This window comes from Typopeltis vanoorti, chromosome 3, assembly GCF_054136105.1.
Source record: "Typopeltis vanoorti isolate ZY-2024b chromosome 3, IOZ_Tvanoo_1.0, whole genome shotgun sequence".
NCBI lineage: Eukaryota > Metazoa > Arthropoda > Arachnida > Uropygi > Thelyphonidae > Typopeltis > Typopeltis vanoorti.
Window position 1 is genome coordinate 148,438,509 of NC_143551.1, and position 23,435 is coordinate 148,461,943.

At 34.2% G+C, this 23,435-nt stretch overlaps 1 protein-coding gene across 4 annotated transcripts in view; it reads right to left on the reverse strand.

The window, feature by feature from the left end:
- Positions 1 to 18,838: 18,838 nt before the first annotated feature.
- Positions 18,839 to 23,435, reverse strand: part of LOC150108647 (uncharacterized) — a 110,066-nt gene continuing 105,469 nt past the window's right edge. For all 4 annotated transcript variants that reach the window (XM_090416116.1, XM_090416115.1, XM_090416114.1 and 1 more), the window contains exon 2: positions 18,839 to 20,598. In XM_090416116.1, coding sequence (XP_090272242.1) covers positions 19,796 to 20,587 — 792 coding nt within the window. In that variant the 5' untranslated portion in view covers positions 20,588 to 20,598 and the 3' untranslated portion in view covers positions 18,839 to 19,795. The remainder of the gene's footprint in view (positions 20,599 to 23,435) is intronic.

Consider the following 23,435-nt stretch of genomic DNA (forward strand, 5'->3'; position numbering starts at 1 on the left):
CCAAAATAGTCATTGCATTTTTCACAGATGCAGTTATTTAGCATATATTATGCTAATTAACTTTTAATGCCCATTTCCATGGACATTATCATGGAAATGATAACATCCATGAATGAGCGTTATCTTGGAAATGATTACAAGGAGGGAACAATTTAGACTTTGTATTCCTTCAATTCAGACTCATCAAACGTCTGTAAAGATGTCTGCATACGAGTGTGGTCTGAAAACTTCTCGGCCTCGACCATAGATGGCAATGCTATAGGCACGATTTTAAAAAAACGCTATAGGCACGATTGAAGAACTAAAACTAAAAACTAAATTTCCTTGATAGAAGAAATTTTTTTTTTTCTTCTATCAAGTGGTTTGTTTTATACGGCTGTCTGAAGCAAAATTGTCTATATTCCTTGAAATGGATAAAATCGAAATTCTTTGTAAAAGATGGTTTAACACCAAAAGAAATTCGTTCAAAGTTCATAAAAGTTTATGGGCACTCTTCTTCATTTTCGACAATTAAGAAATGAGCTGCCGAGTTTAAACGTGGCCAAACAAGCCTGGAAGATGATCCAAGTGAAGGACATCCAAAAAGTTTAACAACACCAGAAATCATTGATCAAGTGCACGATATGCTATTGGATGACCGATGAGTCAAAGTGCGTGAAATTGCTGAGACTATAGGCATTTCAAAAGAACATGTAGGATATATTTTGCATGAAGAATTGCAAATGAAAAAGCTTTGCACAAGATGGGTGCCCTGCCCCTGTTGTTCACAGCAGATCAAAAACGCATGCGCATGAAAATCTCTAAACAGTGCTTGGAGCGTTTTAACAAGAATAAAACTCATTTTGTGCATCGATTAATTACTATGGAGACGTGGATTCACCATTACACACCAGAATCCAAACAGCAGTCAAAACAGTGGACAGAAGCTAGTTGTTCAGCACCACATAAGACAAAGTTGGTTCCATCAGCAGAAAAACTCATTGCATCGGGGAATATTATTCCGATCTTTTAACCAGATCAGACAGATTGAGAATTTGTAGTCTGCTGACATTAGGTTCATACAGAATTGCATTTGATGAAATTTTTTTATTTTATGGTGGATAGGGAATATGATTCAAGGGCATCCTTGGAAGTTGAGAATGAATACTATGAAGAAGGGGGAGGGGTGATTTTTCACTCATAAAGTGGTGCATGATTGGAATGGTCTGCTATTGCATGTCGTGTGTGCAAGTAGTGTGAATGAATTCAACAAGTATGACAGCTGATGCATGTAGTATATGGCCTCCCTTGATGAGTCCCTGACTCCCTGGAGGTCTCTCTTAAGAACAATAATAATATTATTATCATGGCAATAAACACTGGTATGCAATAGAAGGTAAACAAAATTTATTAAAACGTTTATCTAAGTCCTGTCTGGAGCATAAAATACCCTGACATACCTACTTAAATGTTTTCAGTATTTTTTAGATACTGTCATAAATATGTTCATATACCTGCACATAGAATGCACAGTGCGTGTATCATCCTATTACTGCTTTGTACCCTTAGGGATGCACAGAAATTTGGGTAGTGCAATATGATTAAGTTTATATTATTACTAATCTTCCTATGAAAAAATTTTCCTCTGAATTAATATGCTATTTACCAATACTCCAATTTTGTCAGATCTTTTATATTAGTTTTCTAAGGAACATCTAACTGCACCTAGATCTCCTCTGGTTGTTTTCCTGTGCTGTTTAAGTTGACCATCTTACCTCTTCTCCAGTCATCTTTCTACTGTGTTTTGGTCACCCTCATTTAACAGTCTTTCAAACTCCAGAATATCTTTATTTTCAGTTTTTATTTTTATGCTTATTTCTGATATTTTTACAGCACTCTTTCCTCCATTTCTTAGATTTTTTATTAGCCTTCAAGACATTTTCCATCTTTGTGGTATTTTCAGTATTGTTGCCAATGTCTTTTGCTTCACTATGTGGACATTGTGATTTAGCTTTCTTATGCTTCAGTATGTTTTTTTTTTTTTTTCAAGACTGCATGATCTTTAACTCCACCATGAAGTTCAGATTTTCTTTCCTTGATAACAAGCTTGTCGTATGTCTTACTGAATTGATCAGTGTTTTCTTCAATGTTTGCCACTGAATCTGCAAGAATTAGAAGTTTTGATTTGCATTTTCACACTCATTTTTTCTCCAGTAATATTTGTATATTACTGGAGAATTGTATACTCAGTTCACCTCTGAAAGTTGCTTAATTTTGATTTTTTAAAACTTACATGCATGTTTTTTTCTCTCTATTATTATTATTACATAACACCTCCAGGGAGTCCAAAGACTCATCGAGGGAGGGTACCTACTCCAACTCTCCGTCTCCACTAATGCACCAACCGCAACTACCTTCATCATTATTGTGAATACTTAGGTAATCCGAGGGCGCATTAAAAAAAAAAAGATTTATCCGAGGGCCACATCACAATGCGTATCTAGTAATTTGGTGAGCAGTAGCAACGCAACCTCGAAAGCTGAACAAAACGAACATCTAATATTTGAAAAACATATGTATGTAATATACATACATATAAATGTGTGTATATTATATTACACGCACGCAAGCCAATGCTTGAGTTAGTTGATCTTTGGCAAGCAAGTCGACATTTTCTCTGTGGAACTCTTGCTTTTAATCCCATTTCAAGAAGAAATACGAATAGAGATGTAAAAACATGAAATAAAATTACCAACATCGAGATTATTGATTAGTAATGGAATTAAAATATCTAATATGCATTCGATTCAAATTGTTATTTTATTTTTTCGCTCGTGCAAATCAAAACTCACAGGCCGCATGTGGCCTGTGAGCAGTGCCTTGGCTACCGCCAACCATCACCACTATTATTTTCACAGACAATCACAAACATCCATGGCCACGGCGGGATTCGAAACCACAGCCTTTTGGCTGGAGAGCGGATACGCTAACCACTCGGCAACCAGGCCATATATGTATGTAATATATATACATATGTGTATGTATATTACACACACACACACACACACAAGCCAATGCTTGAGTTAGTGTTGATCTTTGACAAGCAAGTAGACTTTTTCTCTTTGGAACTCTTGCTTTTAATCCCATTTCAAAGAAGAAATACGAACACAATTGACACTATTTCAGATATAATATATCCTTTTTTGGATTTAGGGCCAGTGACTGGTAGCAATTTAGCAATTTCCTATCTTCAAAAAATTAGGACTAAAAAGAGTTCCACCTACCTCCTTTGATAATAAGTATTAGAATTTATTTTGTAAAATTAATTCAGCAGTAGATGAAACCATTTGCTAAATTTCCGAATTGCCTTTCTATCATAGGGAGTGGTATTTAGACATTATACACCACATGATACAAAATAGTTACGAAAAAACTTTTCAGTCTAGCAAAGTTACTCAAATAAAAAAATTTGAAGAATTTTATAAGAAAAATACAATTCTAATAACTGTCTCTGGGATGATAAAGTGATTTTTAACATGTCAGATTACTGCCTTTCTAAACAAGAATCCAAAATTCTAAAAAAAGGTTTCAACTTTTCAATTACTCCTAGCTGCATACCAAAAATGGACTTCATTTGTGGTATTGAAAAAGATCTTTATCCTCTCCCGGAGGCAATAGCTAATATTAGATTCCAAAGCACAATCATCATTGCCTCAGCAAAACCACCCAAACTAAATACCACTCCCTACGATAGAAAGGCAATTCGGAACTTACAAAGGAATAAAGATATAATAATTACTAAAGCGGACAAAGGGAACTCCAGAGATTATATTAGTAAGATCAATAATTTACTTTCGGACCGTTCCACGTACAAAATACTTAACAAAGATCTAACCATAACGAGACAAACCTTCTCATTCGTAATATGAATAGTTGACCTGAAGAGTTAAAAAGAAAACTAAAATCTTCACATCCTAATAACACTTCGTCCGATCGTTGATGTCAGATTCTCCCCAACTTATCTATTAGCCAAACACCTTGCCAACCTACTAAAAGGAAAAATCAGACAAACAGAGTCTTATTTAAAAAAACTCTCAACATTTTGTTGAGAAACTCAAGAACGTTAAGCTATCAAAAACAGACATAATGGCCAGTCTGGTTGTGGTCTCCTTATTTACGAACGTTCCAGTTGAGGAGGTCATAAACATTATAAAAGATCTCTTTCCTAGGGCTGTCACACAACTTTTCAATCACTGCCTGAAGTCCAATTTCTTTAAAGTCAGCATCGTTTATCAATAATTAGAAGGTCTAGCCATGGGCAGTCACCTATGTGGACTTGTTAATGGAGAAATTAGAAAATGAAAGTCTAGCCAACATTGTTCCAAAACCATCAGTTTGGTGGAGATACGTTGATGATGTTTTTTATCATTTGGAAATTAAAAATAGAAAGCTTACATGTGTTCTTAAATAAAATCAACTCGGTTCACAACAAAATCAAATTTACTTTAGAATTGAAAACAATCAACAACTACCTTTTTTAGATATACTGGTCAAAAGACAAGAGAATGATATTAAACTTACTATACTATATATAAAAAACTAACATACTGGACAGTATCTGCATTTTACTTCCAATCGTCATCATACACAAAAATACAGCATCATCCATATGTTACGAAATAGAGCCCAAAACATAGTCACAGACGAAGAAGATGTGCGTACAGAACTTTCTCAAATATCGAAATTGCTATCTCAAAATGGTTATCCTCCAAACATAATCAACAAATTACTTTATAAAAATAACCTCCAACAATAAAGGATAGCTACTCAGTACGTTTCATCTGTTGTCATCTCCTATGTTGGTTCAGTCTCCACTAAAATAGCTAAAATTTTGAAGCCTTACAACATCAGAGTTGTGTTTAAACTGACTACAACCATTAGACAGTTTTTAAGATCCCCTAAAGACAGCGTTCAATTTTTCAAATATGCAGGTGTTTATAGAATACCATGCACTTGTGGACTTTCCTACATAGGCCAAACTTCAAGAAGCCTGGAAATTAGACAGAAGGAACGCGTTGGAGATGTAAATCACAACAGAACGGATAACTCGGGTTTGGCGCATCACTTTTCAACTTCTAACCACGCAATAGATTGGGAAAACAGCTCAATGCCGAATATTCAAAGAAGCAGCGGTGGTCTTACGAACAGGAAATAACCTGAACAGAAATCATGTATTGAAAGATACATGGAAAACTCTGATTAATTCATTAAATATAGCGGAACTACAGCATGCTAAAAACTATGTAACGCGTATTCACAATAATGACTGAAGCATCTCGCTACATGCATACATTGTCAAATTTGGTTGCCTAACCATTGTAACGGTTACTGTATTCTCTCGTTTTTTTTTTTGCATTTATTATTTTTTTCATCTTTTTTAGTCTTGACAAAGCTAGACAGTATGCTAGCGAAACTAGTTGGCGTTCTTTTATACATATGTGTATTAAACCGATGGTCTTATAATCAGAATAAGTTTTTGTGTTTAAAAGCAAAAGTTTTTCTTTTTCAAGATAAATGCTAAAGATCAACTATCTCTTGAGCTGAAGAAATTGCTGTTTTTTCCTTCTCTTGATTAACCTAACCGCATTATCGGCTATGTTTTAGTCCCGTTCAACACTGGATCACGGGAAAAGAAAATTAGTATTCTCGATTATGTGCTGATATATTAGCAGCTTAGCATGAAAGCTAAGTTAAATCGTGAACTTGTTACCAAATATTTTGAAATTACAGAAAAAAACTTGTAGATTTTAAGACAGAAAACTCGAACTTGTGCAACAGGATACTTTTTTCGAAAAACTACCATTGTATCAAAAGTAGTTCTTGTTGAGATTATGCGGAAGCATCAAAGGCTACGAGGTATCTTATTCCTCCTAACTGTATATTCTCCGGTCGGTTGTCTGTTTTTGCCTTTGAATTTTAACCTTCAGAAGATAAAACTTTATGCTTCCTAGACAGATCCAGACGTCATTTTAACTGCATGCAATTATACTTCACTGTCCATAATTCCTTAGGCCGTCATTCCAAAACAATCTCATTTTAACCAAAGGTACTACTTACTGTACCATTGGTTAAATAAAATTGTTGTTTTTCTGGTTGCTTGATTTATAACTTTACATTAGATTTCGTAGTTATAATTATTTATTATACATTTATTTTATAATAAAAATAATTTTATATTAATTGAATGTTAATTTTTATAATTAAAAAAGAGAAGGATGAAAATTAAAACTTCACTAGGGGACACGTCACATGAAAAATTTGGACATCACCTGCGGTCTAAGCGGAAGTCGAAGATGAATATTTTTTGTACACTAGAGAGAGATGTTCACTCTTCTTTCCAAGTTCTCCCCTCCCCTTCTGCCTGCCAAATGCATCACCTAGTCAAAAATAGTATCACTGTATCTGGCCATGCTATCTGCACTCTCTACGAGTCCAAAGACGTGTCCTGATTTTCAAACAGGTATCGAGAAATGCTACCGGAGTATGTTTATTATAACCAGTTCTCAGCAGGTCGGTAACTGGTGCCTACACAAAGCACTGTTTTGTTATTCCCCCACTTCCTCCCTTGTTTATAATGGTTGAAACTGGTTTATAACTTAATGGTTAAGAAATGGAATCTTTTTGTATGGGGTTTATCGTTATATCTTCTTCCAGTTCCGTTTAAAATTACTCATACGATAACATTTTTCATGTATAAATGCATCACATTTATGAGACATTTATTTATTTATTTAAGACTTGAAAAATTTTATCGTATTTGTCGACATCTACGTTGAACGAGTTAAATTTCTAGTTTTTGTTATCTTCATGCACAGAAATGTGCTGATTTTGATATATGAAGAAGTTAGACCAAATACGATCCGTGAGTTGTGATAGTTTATATATGGCAACTGGATTTTTTTTTTTTTTTACTAGAAAAAAAAAAAATTAAACTCCTCTAGTATACTAGTATTATAGATTCTCCGAGAAAAAATCACATTATATCAAATTATAAAGCAGAAGCCATTAACCGGAGAAAGCTTGTTCCATAGGGTTGTTCGGGGTGACCGACGTAACGCTATTATCTTTTGTGAATATAATATAATGTTCTCTCTTTCAGTATAATTTTGTGAAGAAAGTTAACACCGAATTAATATGCCATATTATTCTCAGCTAAAGGATAATACAGCGTCTGTGAAACAATTGGTAATTGCAATGTATAACGAGAGTAATTTGCAATCCATTGCCCCTCTACACTTTACGTACCATCCCAGAAAATAAATAAGAGATTAAAAATAAAAATTAAAAAAAAAAGCAGCGATTTAATCCAATAAAACGCTATAGTAACTGAGGCATTTTCAGATACACGGTAACAGAGAAAAATAAAGTAAATTGAATAAAAACACGGAATTCCATGCAAGTATTTAAATATTTTGACTACTTCCTCTCGGCAGAGTCTGAACAATTTGAATATTTAAAAAAAAAAAATGTCGATATAATAGAGGATGACAGTCTTCCAGATATTTGGAAGTGTCTTGCATCCAAATCAGTTTAGAATAGGAGTGTTCCAAAGCTTGAGCAGATTCCCAGAATGATCTATTATTTTGAAGCAATCTTTTTGACATAACATTTCCCCTCTCCCTGTCCAATTTGGTGTGTTGAGCGCATAGTCCACTAATCTGTTTTGTGCTTATTGGTTCATAATTATAGACAACCAACAAAAAAAAAAGTATTTTGTCAACAGGCATAATCGACACATAAGTTTTAAAACAAATAAATCTAATGAGTTGGGATCAACTGCATGGGATCATGCAATAACAACTAAAGCTCTGAAAAGAGTATGTTCTGTTTCGTGATGGCTAATTTGTATATTTTCACGCCATTAACATTGGCAGAAAAATATACATTGGCTAACTCACCTTCGATTGGAAAAGCTATTATTAACATCCCTTGCGTTTCTGATGGCAACTTGAATCCTAGTGTTTTCTATTCAAAGAAAACCGTTTGTTCTTCGAATGCATTACAAAGTTACCCCGTTTAATTTTGTTTAATACCTATCTTTAATTCAAGATTAATAACATAATCTATAATTAAAAATTAATAACACAATCTACAGGATTATGTTATTAACATAATTAAATTTTATTCATTATGTTATATGCCGAGGATTTGTATTCTCGTAAGCTCTCAGTTCAAATTTTACGAAACTTTCGGCTTTGAAATGATGGTGGATCTTCAATATCTACTTTTTCTATGTAACTTAATTTACAATTCGAAATAAAATATAGCCGGCCTGATTGGATAGCGTGTCTGCTCTCCAACCAAAAGGATGCGGGTTCGAAGCCCGCCGTGAGCATGGATGTTTGTGATTATCTGTGAAAAACCAGTGGTGGATGGCGGTGGTGTAGCCACTGTTAGTGGATTCAGTGATGAGACAGCGAACTGTAGAGTAGGTCCTCTCCCTAGATGAAGTCCAAGGACTTCCTCCCTGGAAGTGTCAAATAATAAAAAGGGGTTTGCTTATTCTGATTGTATTGTCGCCTATTATTCATCAAAATATAATATTTTTCATAAAATATATATTTACATTATAAATTTTAAACGAAGGAATTTTAAACATCTGGTTGTTTGCATCATTAGCACCTTTATATTATATCATAAATAATGCGATTAAGAAAAATAAATATATGTTACTCCATCTCTTGAATTAATTTACAAAGCGTATTGGAAATTGTAGCAGATATCTCCTATATCAGCTTATCATGCTACATAGTTACAAGGTGTTTGTGACTAGGATAAAAACAAGCGGATCTAAATTCTGTGTATTTAAAAGAGGATTTAAACACACAGAATTTAAAAAGGAAGTTTGTCAGAAGAAAGATTATAGGTTCTATTAGAAGTACTTCTAGATTTCCTGCAAACCATTTGAGTTTGTCGGTGTTTGGCACAAGCAAGTAATTTTTTTCTCTCTCTCTCTCTCCGAATCTCGCAACTCAGGAAATCGGCTGTAGAATTATTTCAAAGAATAATACCACGTGATAGCATCACGCGTAAGCCTTTAAATCGTCGGTTGGCCTTTGTAGGTGAGCCTATCTTTAATTAAAAATTTTTTTCTTTTGTAGCTCACCTACAAAGGGGAAAAAAAAAAAAAATCAACTACCTACTAGTTTCAAAGTTAGGGCTGCGAGAATTCCACTTATTCTTTTGGAGAGAAAGATCTCATTACATGTATTTATTTATTTTACACGTTCTTTGTTGTGAACATTAGCTTGAATAAATATTGAATGGTTTGAATGGTGATATGCAGTTGTTTGCAGATGATGCAACGTTGGGGAGAACTATGAGGAGTGGAACAGATGTGGCTTTGTAAAATGACTTGAATGCGCTGGCTAAATTGGGAAGTCCGTGGGGGTTCCAGTGAAATTTTGCAAAACATAAAGTTTTAAAATTTAAGAAGCAAAGGTGGGATGCAGAGTAAACGATTAGTGGGAATATCTGAGGGGAAGTGGTGGAGATGAGGGATCTGGAAGTAATTGTGGACAAGAACCTAAAATGTCAGGGTAGATTGCTAGAATTTGATCAAGCCACACGGATTTGTTCAGATATTGGAAAGAACCAGAGATGACTGAATGAGGGGATTTCTGGTCTCTGGAATGTTGAGTATGAAGACAGATTGAGGAAGTGCAAATGGCAGAGACTACTGGATGTGAGAAGGGGGGGATATGATTGAGACATATAAGTTATGAAGGATTATTGCCGATTAATGTGGATAAGCTTTTACATAGAATGGGGGGAATCAAAAGGTCATCCTTGGAAGATGTATAAGGAGGACGTGAGAAAGGAGAGTGGTAGGTGATTGAAATGCATTGCCTGGGACTGTGGTAAGTTCGGAGACGTGATTATATTTATTTTTATTTAAAGCACATTATCATGAACTCTCTGACAGCAGGCCTTTAGGCGATGAATCTTTTGATTCCATGGAGGTATAATAATTGTCCAAAATGAAAAAAAAAAAAAAAAATAAATAAATAAATTGCCATTTAGAAAAAAATGCAATTTAGAAAATAAACAGACAAAATGTAAGCACGTACAAATTGTTTACTATATTTATAATAAGAAAACAAAGTCGTAATCTAGAGACTTGCAGAAATTTGAAATCCTTCGTATCATTGTTCCGTGCCTTCTCGGTAGAGCCGTTCACTCTGCTCGTCACTCATAAAGAGGTATGGACGAAGATGAAGTGAATCGCAAATTGTCAGTAATTATCATCTTTATCATTTTCCTTAAGACCTTTCAACAATATCTCAGATGAACAATTTCCAATATTCTGCTTCTCGATGTTAGCGAGATTTTTATACTTTCCTAATTTGGTGATGATTTCTAATGCGCTAGAAACGTTTCTCATGAGGCCCAGTTTAATATCCACAAGTTTTTTTTTCTTTTCTGAGGTCCGTGCCCAAAATGGACAGAGGCATCACATTGTTATACTTTCTTAATACTTATTTATTTTTTTAAATTTCAATTAAATTTAACTGATTATATTTCTTTGGAATGGACATCTTCTGTCTTTGCTCTGCTTTCCCAAAATATGAAGCCAGGATTTTGTTTATTTTTAAACACAGAAAATTTCGTTCCTAAATTTGGACACTAAGTTTCATTGCATTGTAGACTGTTTAATTGGTTTCATTCAATCAGATTTATGAATGCTTCATAACTGCTATCGTCTGAATATAATTTCCTGTCTATACTGGAAGCAGAAAGCTCATGGTCACTCAGTACTGCAATATCTTGTCGATAGCACAGCAAGTGTTAGAAAACCTAAAAAGCGAGGCACAAATCTTATGGCTGATTGTAAATTTGATTGTAACATTAGCAAAGTAATATTAATAATGCATTACACAATTCTTTGGTTATCTCGAAATTATTGATATCGCTTAGTTATACACCAGCTCTTTTCCTTAAACTTATTGGGGGAAAAACTTCATTGTTTCATCATTATTATTGGCCTTAACAGGCACTTAATTGTTCATAACATCCCAAGTATCCTTGGGTTTCGTAACCACTTTATCATAACTCTAGGATAAGGTGGTTAATTCTATGGCTATAAGTATTCTTTGTCTGTAATTTGAGTGTGTTCTACCGGGCAGTTTGTTTGGTTGGGGAACGAAAAACCTGAATTTCTGGGAGGAATACTCTACCACCTCCATGTGAGACCGGCAAATTCACCTTCACTTGAAAAGTCTTGATAAAGTTTCTTCCAGTCCTAGACGGGTTAGGAAAGAAAGCCTTCGTCTATACCTACTAAGCTACGGAAGCTCTTCCTCAGTGTCTGCTGTGCATAATTAATTGACTATGTAAAAAGTTATTCCTTATAAATTATTATTTTTGTTCACTATGGAATGCTGACTCTGTGTGTGCGTTTACATTTCGGTGAATTTTCTCCGAATAATATAGCCTGAGTAAACTCACGGTTATGCAGATTATGATGCTAGATCGTCGAATATTCGAGTCTAGCCACCGACTAGAGCTTTTTTAGGCTCTTTTCAGCCAGTTTCCACCCAAGTTAGTCCATCTTTGTCCCAAGAAAGTAATCCCCTCCCCAGGAAACAGGTTTTTAAAGCTCGCCATTTACAAAAATCGGCCGTAGAACTTGCACTACTTTGAAGACCAATACTATTTACGATTAAGAACAATGGTAGTATTCGTTTAATCTTGTATGCTTTTATTTTATTCTTGTATCCAGACAAGGGCGCTTAAGTACCGAGTATGTTGAATTTTAATTCAACAGTATTATAAATATTGTTGAATTAAATAAAAATGTGCAATGTCGATATATTTTGAAATAAAATTTTTTGCAATGAAACTTATTTAATTATATATATTAAATTATTGCTCAATCCATTGTGATTAAGACGCCAATTTTTTTTAGCCCAGGGCGCTGAAACTTGTATGTTTTTGTTCCCACATTGGTAACAGGCTGCCACCCAACTTCCAAAAAGTGCCAGGAATTCTGTCAACTCCCTTTGGACTGAAGATTTTTAAAAGAGGATAACACCTCTATTCATCAAAGCAAAAAAAAAAAAAAAAAATGCCGCCACTGACAGAATTCTGATGGACTGTGCAATCCCTGTACAGTCCATCAGAATCCTGTCAGTGGCGGCTTGTACATAAGCACTGCGACACTACAGCATCCCAAGGGGGAAAAAAATGAAAAAATTAAATTTGTTTGTGTTTATAAATAATAACAATGCTTACAACATTATATAAATGCAATACAACATGTTAAAGGTTACAGCTTATGTTTTGACATTGATTGAATAGTTAATAATTGGAATTGTTCGATTAACGCTTTAGATTCCGAAACAAATGCGCTGCGATCTAAGTTCGGTTAGATGCGGCTAGACTCGCCGATATTCGTTTGCATTTGTCACTGCACGTAACAAGTGAATCCGACACTGCTCGTTGAACAGTGCCGCTACAGATAAATTGTATGTTTGCGCGCGTTATTTCTGTGAAATACGAAACTTATTATTGGTGTGTGTTCGTGGTGAGGGCGAAATATTTTTGGTAAATCTTACTTTATTTATGGATTTTATTTTCAAATAAAATTTTTAATAAAGCAAATTTTTCATCATCATCATCATCATGCGTATCAAGGATTTAGGCCTAGCATGGCCTGTTCCGGCCTTAGAAGTCATCGTTTAAGAGGACGTCCTGGTTTTCTTTTTCCTAATGACTTGTACTTTAAAGCTTGTTTTGTAATCTTTCTGTTTTCATTCTTTGAACGTGTTCCATCCATTTATGTTTATATTTTTTTAATTTTTTCTATTAATGGTTCTTGGTTTAATTCTTTCAAAATTTCTTCATTTCTTTTGTGATCAAATAGGGTATACTTTGCAGTTTTTCTCATAAACTTCATTTCTGCTGTTGTTAATCTTTGTTTGTCTTTTTGTTTTATTATCCAGATTTCACTTCCATACATTAAGACTGGTAGGGCTAATGTATTGGAATTGTTATTAATAAATTTATTATAAATGTTATATGTTAAATATATAAATGCTATTAATAAATTGGTTACTGATTAGGAAAAATGAATTCTTTTTATTTTGTATATGCAGCACTTCCACTTAAAATTTTCACCGGCACCACTGGAATCTGTACTAAAACCTGTCCAATTTCTCAATTTGGTTTTAATCAGATCGATTTCACTTTAATCCTAGATAAAAACAAAATTATATATTCACTGTATATACAGTATATGGCAAAAAACGGCTCTGTAACTTATTGCGATAGTGAAGTATATCACCGTGTAAGAATGATATTAAGAAATCCATTTTTTATAATTGTCTTCATGCATTTGTTGCTTGCTATTTTCTTCGATATCTGTCGAATGGAAATGATCGAATAAAATTCATCAGTAAAGTAAAACTCACAAAGGAGTTCTGCGTCGCTCTTAAAAGTTCTAAGGAGGGCTCTGCAATGCACTTTACTTATTACTACAATCTTGTTTCTGAAATCAAAAACGACTTTTTTTACGTGTGCTTATGTCTCACGAATGAAAACATTGTAAAACACCCTCAAAGCAAAAAAGCTTTAAGACAGAAAGCTGTATTATCTGATGGTTAAAAAAGTTCGAAGCCAACGAGACCACTTTCGACGACCAATTCACTCTAGATGGGCAGTTCTCTGAATCGATCCTGTCTTTGTGTCAAGCCGATCTAGTCAGAAGGACTCTGAAATGGAGTACTGAGTCTCAAACTAGGTCTTACTCAATCTGCGCATTCATCCTCGCCAGCTTACCAATCCAGTTGATCGTGGTTTCTTTTGTAAACTAAAGCCACAATCAACTGAATTGTCAAACTGACGAAGTTGTTCATGAATTTCTAGACGAGCAATTCATGAATATACCAGCTAATTTGTCGTTTACTGGAGGGAAAAAGAGACGTCTGCCCTTCATTTAACTAGCCTTTAATTGAAAAAGCCTTAAAATGTTCTCAGTGTTCTAGGCAGGATTTTAATATAGATCTTTTCAATCCAAGGAGAGCTGCGATCTGATACCAGGAAGTCAACAAAACTGATGAAACGTTCTATACGAATTGAAACCAGAAGAAGCTTATCATTTCGCTGATGACAGCATACGGAGAGAAAGAATTACTTCTCAATTCCTGACGGTTTCATCAAACGAATTATTGTTCGTAATTGAAAGTAGGTTTACGACAACTCATCGCTTAAACTTAATGGATCATCTCCAGTGAAACAGCGTCTCAAAACATCCTGATGAGGAATCGGTTCTAGGACAAGCGTTGTATGTTTGGAGTAGATTTGAGAATACATTCTGATTTGAACTCGTTCTGGCAAAACATGCCACCCAAGGGATACTTCTGTTCAGGCCATCGGATTAGATCGCGCCCTGAGGCAAACAATTAAATATCGCCCCTGATGGATTATAAGACAAAAATATAAGAAAATCTGTGCTATTTTGTTTTTATTACAAGAGAAACATTAATGCAAAACGATTACATAATAATATTAATTAGATGTTTGCTCTACGGGGATATCGCACAATAAAACTGTTTATAAACTCTTCTAAATTTAAATTAAACTATGTTCGCCTTTATCGATAAATTTGCTAGACCAACCAATCTTTCTTGGGTCATTGCTGTTCGCAAACAATTTTTTTAATCAATTTAAGCTTAAAAAAAAGTGACGGCGCCTACTGCAATATGGCTGAACGAACGCCCTTATTGAGCAGTGCCATGAGGCAGGCTGCCTCTATGCTACACCCGGTCGACGGTAAAAACTCTTTGATTACACTTGCGAAAAAGTGCTTAGAGTATTTTTTTTTTAAATTGTTAATAATGCTTACATATATTTGTCACTGGAAAATACCAAAAGCTGTTAAAAGCCTCTGAGTTTTTCAACCATCGGCAACAAATTTTAATCTTGTTTACAACTAATCCGAAACTTCTTAGAATGAAATCACTGCTAAAAATCTTCTTGCACTAGTTAAGTATGCAAACTTTTTTCTCTCATCCACACAGTCTTATTTTAGTGAAATAACCTTGTCGAGGCTTTAATTCTCTAAATATATTCTGGCCTAGGGCGGGTAATTCCCATTGTTTTCAGTTAGAGCTGGGATCCAATTCACTTGTAAAAGAATACCTAAGCAGTAAAGATGGAAGGGAGAGAAGGCAGTAAGAAATAACTAGATTTTATTCTTGTATACGTTCTCAAATAGATTCACTTTTCACTTTGTCTTCTATAGTAGAAAAATCTTCGTCAGCGATTTATTAATTCTGCTTAATTTAAAAATTTGCAGTCTAATATGCCATGCTTTGTAAATCAGGCGAGTCGCGTTAAAACGCATTATTTACAGTAGGAACCAGCTTCTGTTATAGGTAATAAAGAAGGCAGATCTCATATAAAAAACATTAAGTAGATGTTTTTCCAGCGAAATGAAGAAATCAGTTTAAACAAGGACAATAACTCATTAGGATATGCTTTCTCTTTCACACACACTTATTCGTTAATAAGTGTGTGTTAACCTACAGATGTGCATACATTTCTAATTACTTATAACCTACAGCTGTGCATCTCGGAATTTAATGAAATTTTCCAGCCCAGAATGAAACATGGAAATTATATTCTAGGTTATAAATATTCGCAATGGAATTGATATTATATATTACTTTATTGCATCCATCGATAATTATAAAAGTGATATTCCAAATACGTTTTGTACAGCTACTAATTTGCTTACTGTTTCGTAAGTTATGGCAAATTACCTTGTCAAATAAATAAATAAAATCTACCCGAGATTAGAGAATACTATTCCTGGCAATTAGGACCAGATTACACTACAATTACGCTATGAGAAAGTTTCGAGTAATAGGTAACGGAAAATAAAACAATAATCGAAGTTAGGTAGTAGTTTGAGCCTTTCTAATCCAAGTGAATATCATATTCCAGGGTATCAAAGAGATTGGACAGCAAACTGCATTTCTAGCGTACAGTTTAGTTAGTCCACTGTATATAACTCAATTAGTGAAGGCTCAAAGGATAAAAGGTCAACGCAAACTGCAGATGAGAAATTGATCGGTTTGTTGTCTTTATTATGAGGGGGAGGCTAACTTGTTGATTTACTTATGAAGGAGGATGGATGCTGCTTAATCTTTATATATATATATATATATGTACTAGGGGGATCCTCCTCCCCTCGAAGCCTACGGCGCCCCCTCCCGAGTTCCGGACTGGTAGGCCGGTTCTCCTTGCATTCAGAAGACTCGAAAGGGATCCCCCGGCGCCCAACCCCCGAGTTCCGGACTGGTAGGCCGGTTCTGCTTGAATTCTGATGACTCGAATTTTGAAAACTCGAAAGGGGTTTCCGCCCTCCCCCTGGCACCTACGGCGCCTAACCCCCCGAGTTCTGGACTGGTAGGCTGGTTCTCCTTGAATTCTGATGACTCGAATTTTGACGACTAGAAAGGGGAGTGCCGCCCCACGCCTACGGCGCCCAACCCCCTGAGTTCCGGGCTGGTAGGCCTGTTCTCCTTGAATTCTGATTACTCGAATTTTGAAGACTCGACACTCAGGGTAGCCCCTGAGTTTCAAAACGTTTCAAATAACTTGACACAAAAACGTTACAAAAAAAAAAAAAAAGGCTTATCATTTTATATTATAGAGTAGATATATGTGTGTGTGTGTGTGTGTGGAAACCAACAATGTCCCTAATGGTTATACTTTATTTGTCAGCTTAGTTAAAATTATATAATAATATATAAGAAATTTTTATTAATATTTATTAACGCGTTTTATATGAAAAGATAATGATCTCAAAATATCGATATTAAGATGATGTTCGACACAATGAAAAATAGATAAAAACTAATGTCAATTTCTTGGAGTGCCAACTTCTTGCATTATTATCGAAAATTGATATGATATTAATTAAGGCAATAAAACCGTATGCTAGTTTTTCAAATGCAGTACTCCATTATGCGTTGGCTTTTCTAAAATTAATTGTTGTCCAAAACTACTAAACTAAAGATGTTACTGACTCATCTCTGACTTTTTTTTTCCCCAAAGTTTTTAATCATTGTTATCAATCTCCGAGAAAGAGTCAGTCTATTATCAGCGAATTTTGAAGTCAGATAAATCAGAACAACTTTTATTTTTTTAATTTCATTAAAAGGAATGACAAAAAATAAATGCCTTGCCAGTAAGAATCTCAGGTCTAAAAAAGTGCTAAAATTCAAATTTCAGCATTTTTTTTAACACTGGACAATATGTCAAATGTTTAAAAAAAAGTGCTGTTATAAAAACAAAACAGTTCGCAATGTTGTGAGTTTTATTATTATTATAATATTTTTTTCGATTGCGACACAGTTGATAGACCAATCACAAAGCATGCATTTTGTCTATGTGTAAAATTCATTGAAATGCATGTCATTTATTAATTTCAAAATCAATGTAGTATTGATAGCAAGCAGGAAGTGCATCGTTATCTTGATGCAGTTTTTCATTTACCCTGATAACAACAAAAGTTTTGACAGTTCAAAACCTTTGTCGAACGTTTAAGTAAATAGATAAACCTAAATTTTTGATTGCCTACTAAATTAAAAACAAGATTAGATCAATACTAGAAATAAACAGGTGATTGAATTAATTAGTCATAGCATGGCCATACATTTCACCTGATGATAATTTTCTAGAATTTTCAAAATAAAATACTATGTCAACAAGATCCAAATTAAACCAATTAAAACCCTAACGGGGTTTGTAGTGCTTAATAAATACAACGAAAGATAAAATGCTCTTTTCTATTCGTTTAATTTAACATTAATGCGTAGTTTTTATTTTCCTTTAAAATACCACTGTTATATAATGAACACGATATGCCAAAATGTGCTGACGACCTCTTGAAAATAGCTTACGGATTCGATGAATCTTATACATACGGTTGCTATGTTCCGAAAAATCTGGACTGTCCCAATTTTTGCGCTTTGAAAAGTATCGCAAAACTAAAAAAAAACATGAGCATCTGCTACATTCCTGATCTGTGTGTGTGTTCAATTCAATTCAACATATTGTATCAATATTTAAATTACTTAAGAGACTGAAAATTCGCATCGAAAATTTTAGAACTAGACTACATTTATAAGAAGATTTCTTGCATCACCTAAAAAGTTCCTGGGTTGTATTGTATTTCCTTACAGAGATAGATTACGTCATTTTCCAGGAAAACGTTTCACAATTTCGAGATTTGAAAATGACAATTCCACAGGTACATTTAATTCCTTTTCTTTATAGTGTTCATAATATCAGAACGCTGACAATCTCATTTCTTTTTTTTTTTTTTTTTTTTATCAAAATCGATTTGCTAACTGATCGTTTACTTTTGGTTTCTATTTTTTTTAGTTCATTTTATTTATACGTTCATTCCATCCTGATCTGTTTTTTAAGCATTCATTTATTAGTTGTACTTGACATTCTTCATAATGCTTTTATTTTGTCAAATTTTGTTTCAGTAACAAAAATTTTTTTTTTAATGTTTTCTTTATTTCATGCATTTTCTTACATTAAAGACTCCAAGAGTTTCAATCTGTTCGGCAAGTGATACTAAGGGTCATAGTTTATTTTATTTAAATTTTAATATATGATGATTTTTTTTAAAGATACGATTAGTTCTTTAATAAACTCATTTTTTTGACAACTCAAGACTTACTTACTTTCTTTTGCCTTCTTTCTTGAAGTATGACACTTTTATAAACTTCGGATTATCTAAACTAATGATGAAGGAGGAATTCGGAAAGAGGAACAATGCAACTAAACATTTATTTATTGTCTTACGTAATCATAAACTGAATATAATAAATCTTTACACTTGAATCACCTGTTTAAAAGGATATTCACAGTTTATTTATTTTTATTACATGAGCACAATATATAATTTTGCCTCTGATAATCGGTAGATTGTTGTGTTATGTATGTATTTCTCCTCAAAGTACGAATATCACTTAAAAGTGATACCGATTTTTTGATTTTTCTTTTGTTTCAATAAAGGAAATATGTTAGTCACTTTCATAACCTCATTATCATGTATATACATCAGTTCATAAATAGATTCTCATAGAATTATGATGGAAATTTATTCGTAAGTAAATAACCTTTACGATTTCTTCCAATGCTCATATCTTATGAATAAAATTAGAGAGAAAATTCATATTCTATCATATATAATGAACGCCTCTTACAAAGAACTAATTATTACTTATTAAAGTAGCTGTTTTTCGATTCCCGAGAAATATATTTACATAAAGAAAAAAGTTAAATAACATTCAGCATACAGTGTGATATAAAAATACACACACAAAAAAAAAAAAAAAAGAAAGAAAGAAAGTAAGTAATTTAACATATTTATTGAGATCAATTCTGTGGTGGGATTCACCCCACAGGCTTAAATTTTATTTTGACTGTGTGGTTCCCAAGAATTAAACGTTCGGTTATTATAAACATATACTACTTCAGGAGTCATATAAAGAAACAATAATCACTTTCTTTGTGCCAGTCACCCTAAAATGACATGGCTAAATAGTCAGCATTGTGATTTAAAAGTTTTTAAAAAAAAAAAAAAAATCCAAGGATGGCATTTTCTGATGTTTTTTTTTTTTTCATATTCCCCATGCAAACTTTGTATAAGACAAATAAAAAAAGCGTCAAAAATTACAATATAAAAACCTACCCTATATTTCTTAATATTAAATCATTATTGCTATTTTCATCGTTTCCCCTTTCCCTTAACGGAAAACATTCTCCAAAAAGCAGAAAACCTGCTTTCTTGATGTTGTTCTTTTTTCTGCTTATCGGTAAGGACTCCATTGGGAATTCTAGGACCATTATGTATTGTGGAAGATCGTGATTCCCTTTCATCAGGATTAAGATCATCATCGGAACTTCCATGATGCATTGGGCTACAATGGCCCGAGTCTGTGTCTTCTGGAGAATCCTTTAACAGTTCAAGAACATTCTGCTCAGATTTAGACACCTTAGCTCTAGTAAGGGTAAAACTGCGATCATTCACTTTCTCCTTGGTTTGAGGAGGTGGGAGTGCTGCTGGAGGTTCGTTTTGAATGGCATCGGGGTCTTCAACAAAAGCTTGGGCAAGATTGCGGCTGATTTGCTTTCTAATGGTTTTTTTCATCGATAGATGGCGCTCCAGATGTCTAATGTCTCTATCGGTAAGCGTCCTTGTCGAATAGTGGGCAGCATTTTTATTACTATGTTTGTTAGCGGAATTACGTTTATTTTCTTCACTCTCTTGAATGCAGTCATCAGCAGAACGGTTTTTCTTTTTTCTCTCCATCGCTAGTTCCCGTCTGTTGTCCATCTCCGCAATGCGAGATGTGATGCGATCCTCGTCAATGAAATTCTCGATATCTATTTCATTTCGTCGTCGTCGGCTTCGTGGTGAATAATCATATACTTGGACTGGGGTCATCTGATCACGTGGCGAATCTGCAGAGGACAACTGACAAAAGATATCCTTGACGTGAGGAATGTTGCGATCCATTACGTCTGGACCTGAAAAATTTTAAAGATAAAAGTCACTTGTCATGAATAAACAGCAAATCTCAATATAACAGTGAAATGTGCGCTAACATAAAGTAAAAGGTTCGGTGATATTTAGAGAATGAATTAGTTCATAACAATTCGCGATGGTAAGTTAATCTGAAGCATAATACAAAGGAAAAATCAACTTCCAGAACAATGTAAAAGAGGTTTGGTTTGGTGGGAATTAAGGCCAAAGCAATACACGCAGATAACAGACATTATATGTCTGTTATCTGCGTGTGTTCTTCTGTCTAGTTTGCCTGTTTTGTGGAATGAAAAAAAAATTGAAGTTTTTCCTCTGTATGAGACCGCAACTCATGTTTAGCCGAAAAAGTTTTTATTAAACGGTTCCTCGAGGCCTACATTTGTATTTCCACCCGAAAGGCAAATGACATGACGTCTCCCAACTGATTTATGGTAAAGATAAATTGCTATATTACGATCCGCGAATTTCATTGTATTTATTCTTGTATGAGTCGTCGTCGTCTTCCTATCCAGGCTGTAGGCCAAGTGGCCTGTTCCGGACTCAGTCCATCTTCTTCTTCTTGGATCCTTATTCCTTGTATGAGACCGAATAAAATTATCCAATTTTCGAGAATAGTTGCATATTTTTTAATGATAACCCCACTCACGAAAAGTCGTTCACATATAGCACCTGTACTGTGAGTGGACTAAGACTGCAAACACTGCTTATTAGTATGGTCAACATTAGACATTGAAAATTATGTCATCTAGAATGCTTAACTATGTCGTACTTTTTGCTAAAGTACAGAAAAATCACACTGCAAATGATACAAAACGGAAAATGAAATACCTTTCTTGAATTCTATAATATATCAAAAAAATAATATATCATATCATAAAAAAGAAGAGTGTGGATCACAGGATGCTTAGATTCCATTAAAGTGTACAATAGGATAACAATAATACTGATAATAATAATAAACTTTACAACTTTGATCACCTCTCAGAAACTGCAAAGATTTTTTTCGAGAATCCATTGAAAAGGCGGCAGCGCCAATATTAACTGATAAAGTGCATACTCTCTCTGCGTACAAAGACGGGAGTTTTCAAGTGATATGAAATAGCCAGAGGTAAACTAATAAGAATTTATCTCAAAAGATATTAGGACTGTGTTTTACAGTTCTTGAACAGACGCTAATCAAGCAGTTAACGACAGTAACGATAACCTCATGACTGTCGTAACCAAAGTCAACCTAACTAAATTGCACCCACTATGAACAGTTCAACAATTCATAAGGATATATTTTGCATTTAGGCACTCGAAGAAGGATTCACCGGACGTCTCGATTTTTGCATTGCACCGTTTGGCAGTCTAGTAGCAAATAATCTTGTAGTCGATAGGCGTCAATGCTTAGCGCAGTTGCGGGAAGAATTACGATGAGGTTGACCTGATTTGCAAACATTTAATGGAGTGAATTATTTTTTCTTCCAGATTCTAGAAAACTTTGTGCTGATTAATTCTAGTAGATACCATATCCAGACGAGGGGGCAGATCCAGTAATAGACCTGATAAAGAAATCAAAGTTGTTGTTGTTTATAATTACGTCAAATAAGCAAGTAAACAACCAGACCTGTAAAGGTTTTCCAAGAAAACATGACTGGTCCGCAACTTGCATAATAGACATGAAATGGAAACTGCGTTTCCCTCCTGGAAAACTTTTCACCTCCGTAAAGAGCTTTTCACTTCAGCTGAAACACGCATAAATGTTCGTTGTGTTCAAACTTGGATTTGAATTTAGGTTTTTCCAACCAAAGAGTCGAATTCTTATATCAACTGTGCTATAGATGATTGCACCACGCCCATACGCAATAGGAAATCAGAACAGAACATTTTACTATATAATATTAATTGAAAACCATTTAAATGTATGTTTTAATAACAATATCAATTAAACATTTGAAATAAATTACCTATATCAGTAAAAGAAATGTTAAAATCTTAAGCATTTCAACCACTTCCTATCATAAAACTAGACTGGAACTGTTCCATGATTTCAGACTCACTGTCTGAAAACTAGCTGTTATTAGACAATCCACATTTGACAATACTGAAAATAAACTGACAGTAAGTTTATGATGTCACCGAGTCCCTCTTTCCTTGCAACCAGAAAGTATACCTTGAGGATATACCATTGTTACATGATGCTGTGCATGTTGAATTCAAATACATTAATTCCATATTGCAAAAACATAAAAAAAATTAATTAAAGAGTGATGGATTTTTCTACATTTAACCGCTACTGTATCGAGGATAAGGTGGTTAGCCCTATCCCACCTCTATATATTGTATTTATATATGTATATATTAGAGAATTTCCATATAGGCATCAGAATATCTGCCAGCGTGTTTCCGGACTGAGCAATCCGTTTTGTAAAAGAAAAAATCCTAGACACCAAGGCAGAGAAACTTTCCATGCCTAAAAATGCCACAGTTACAGAAGTTTAAACTTTAATCTCTTTCCCAGGCAAGTCAAGCGTGGAAAAATCACTCAGTGTAACCCTAAACCTATCGCTTCTGACCGAAACTAGAAGAACAGTTAAGACCTGGAATGCTATCTTTTCGGCTTTTTTGCTGCCTAACGGTCCACGAGATACAGCGTTGTAAAGCTTATCCTAAGTCAGTCGACTATGCAATCACTGAAACTTTATTTCTCAGTGTGCATGGTACCCATCAAGATAAGGTTATGTTGAGTGCTACTTAATACAGAAAACATGCTACAAATAAAGTGACTGATTATTTCGTTTATTTATTTAGTCAAAAAAGAAAAAAAAGTGCGAAGATT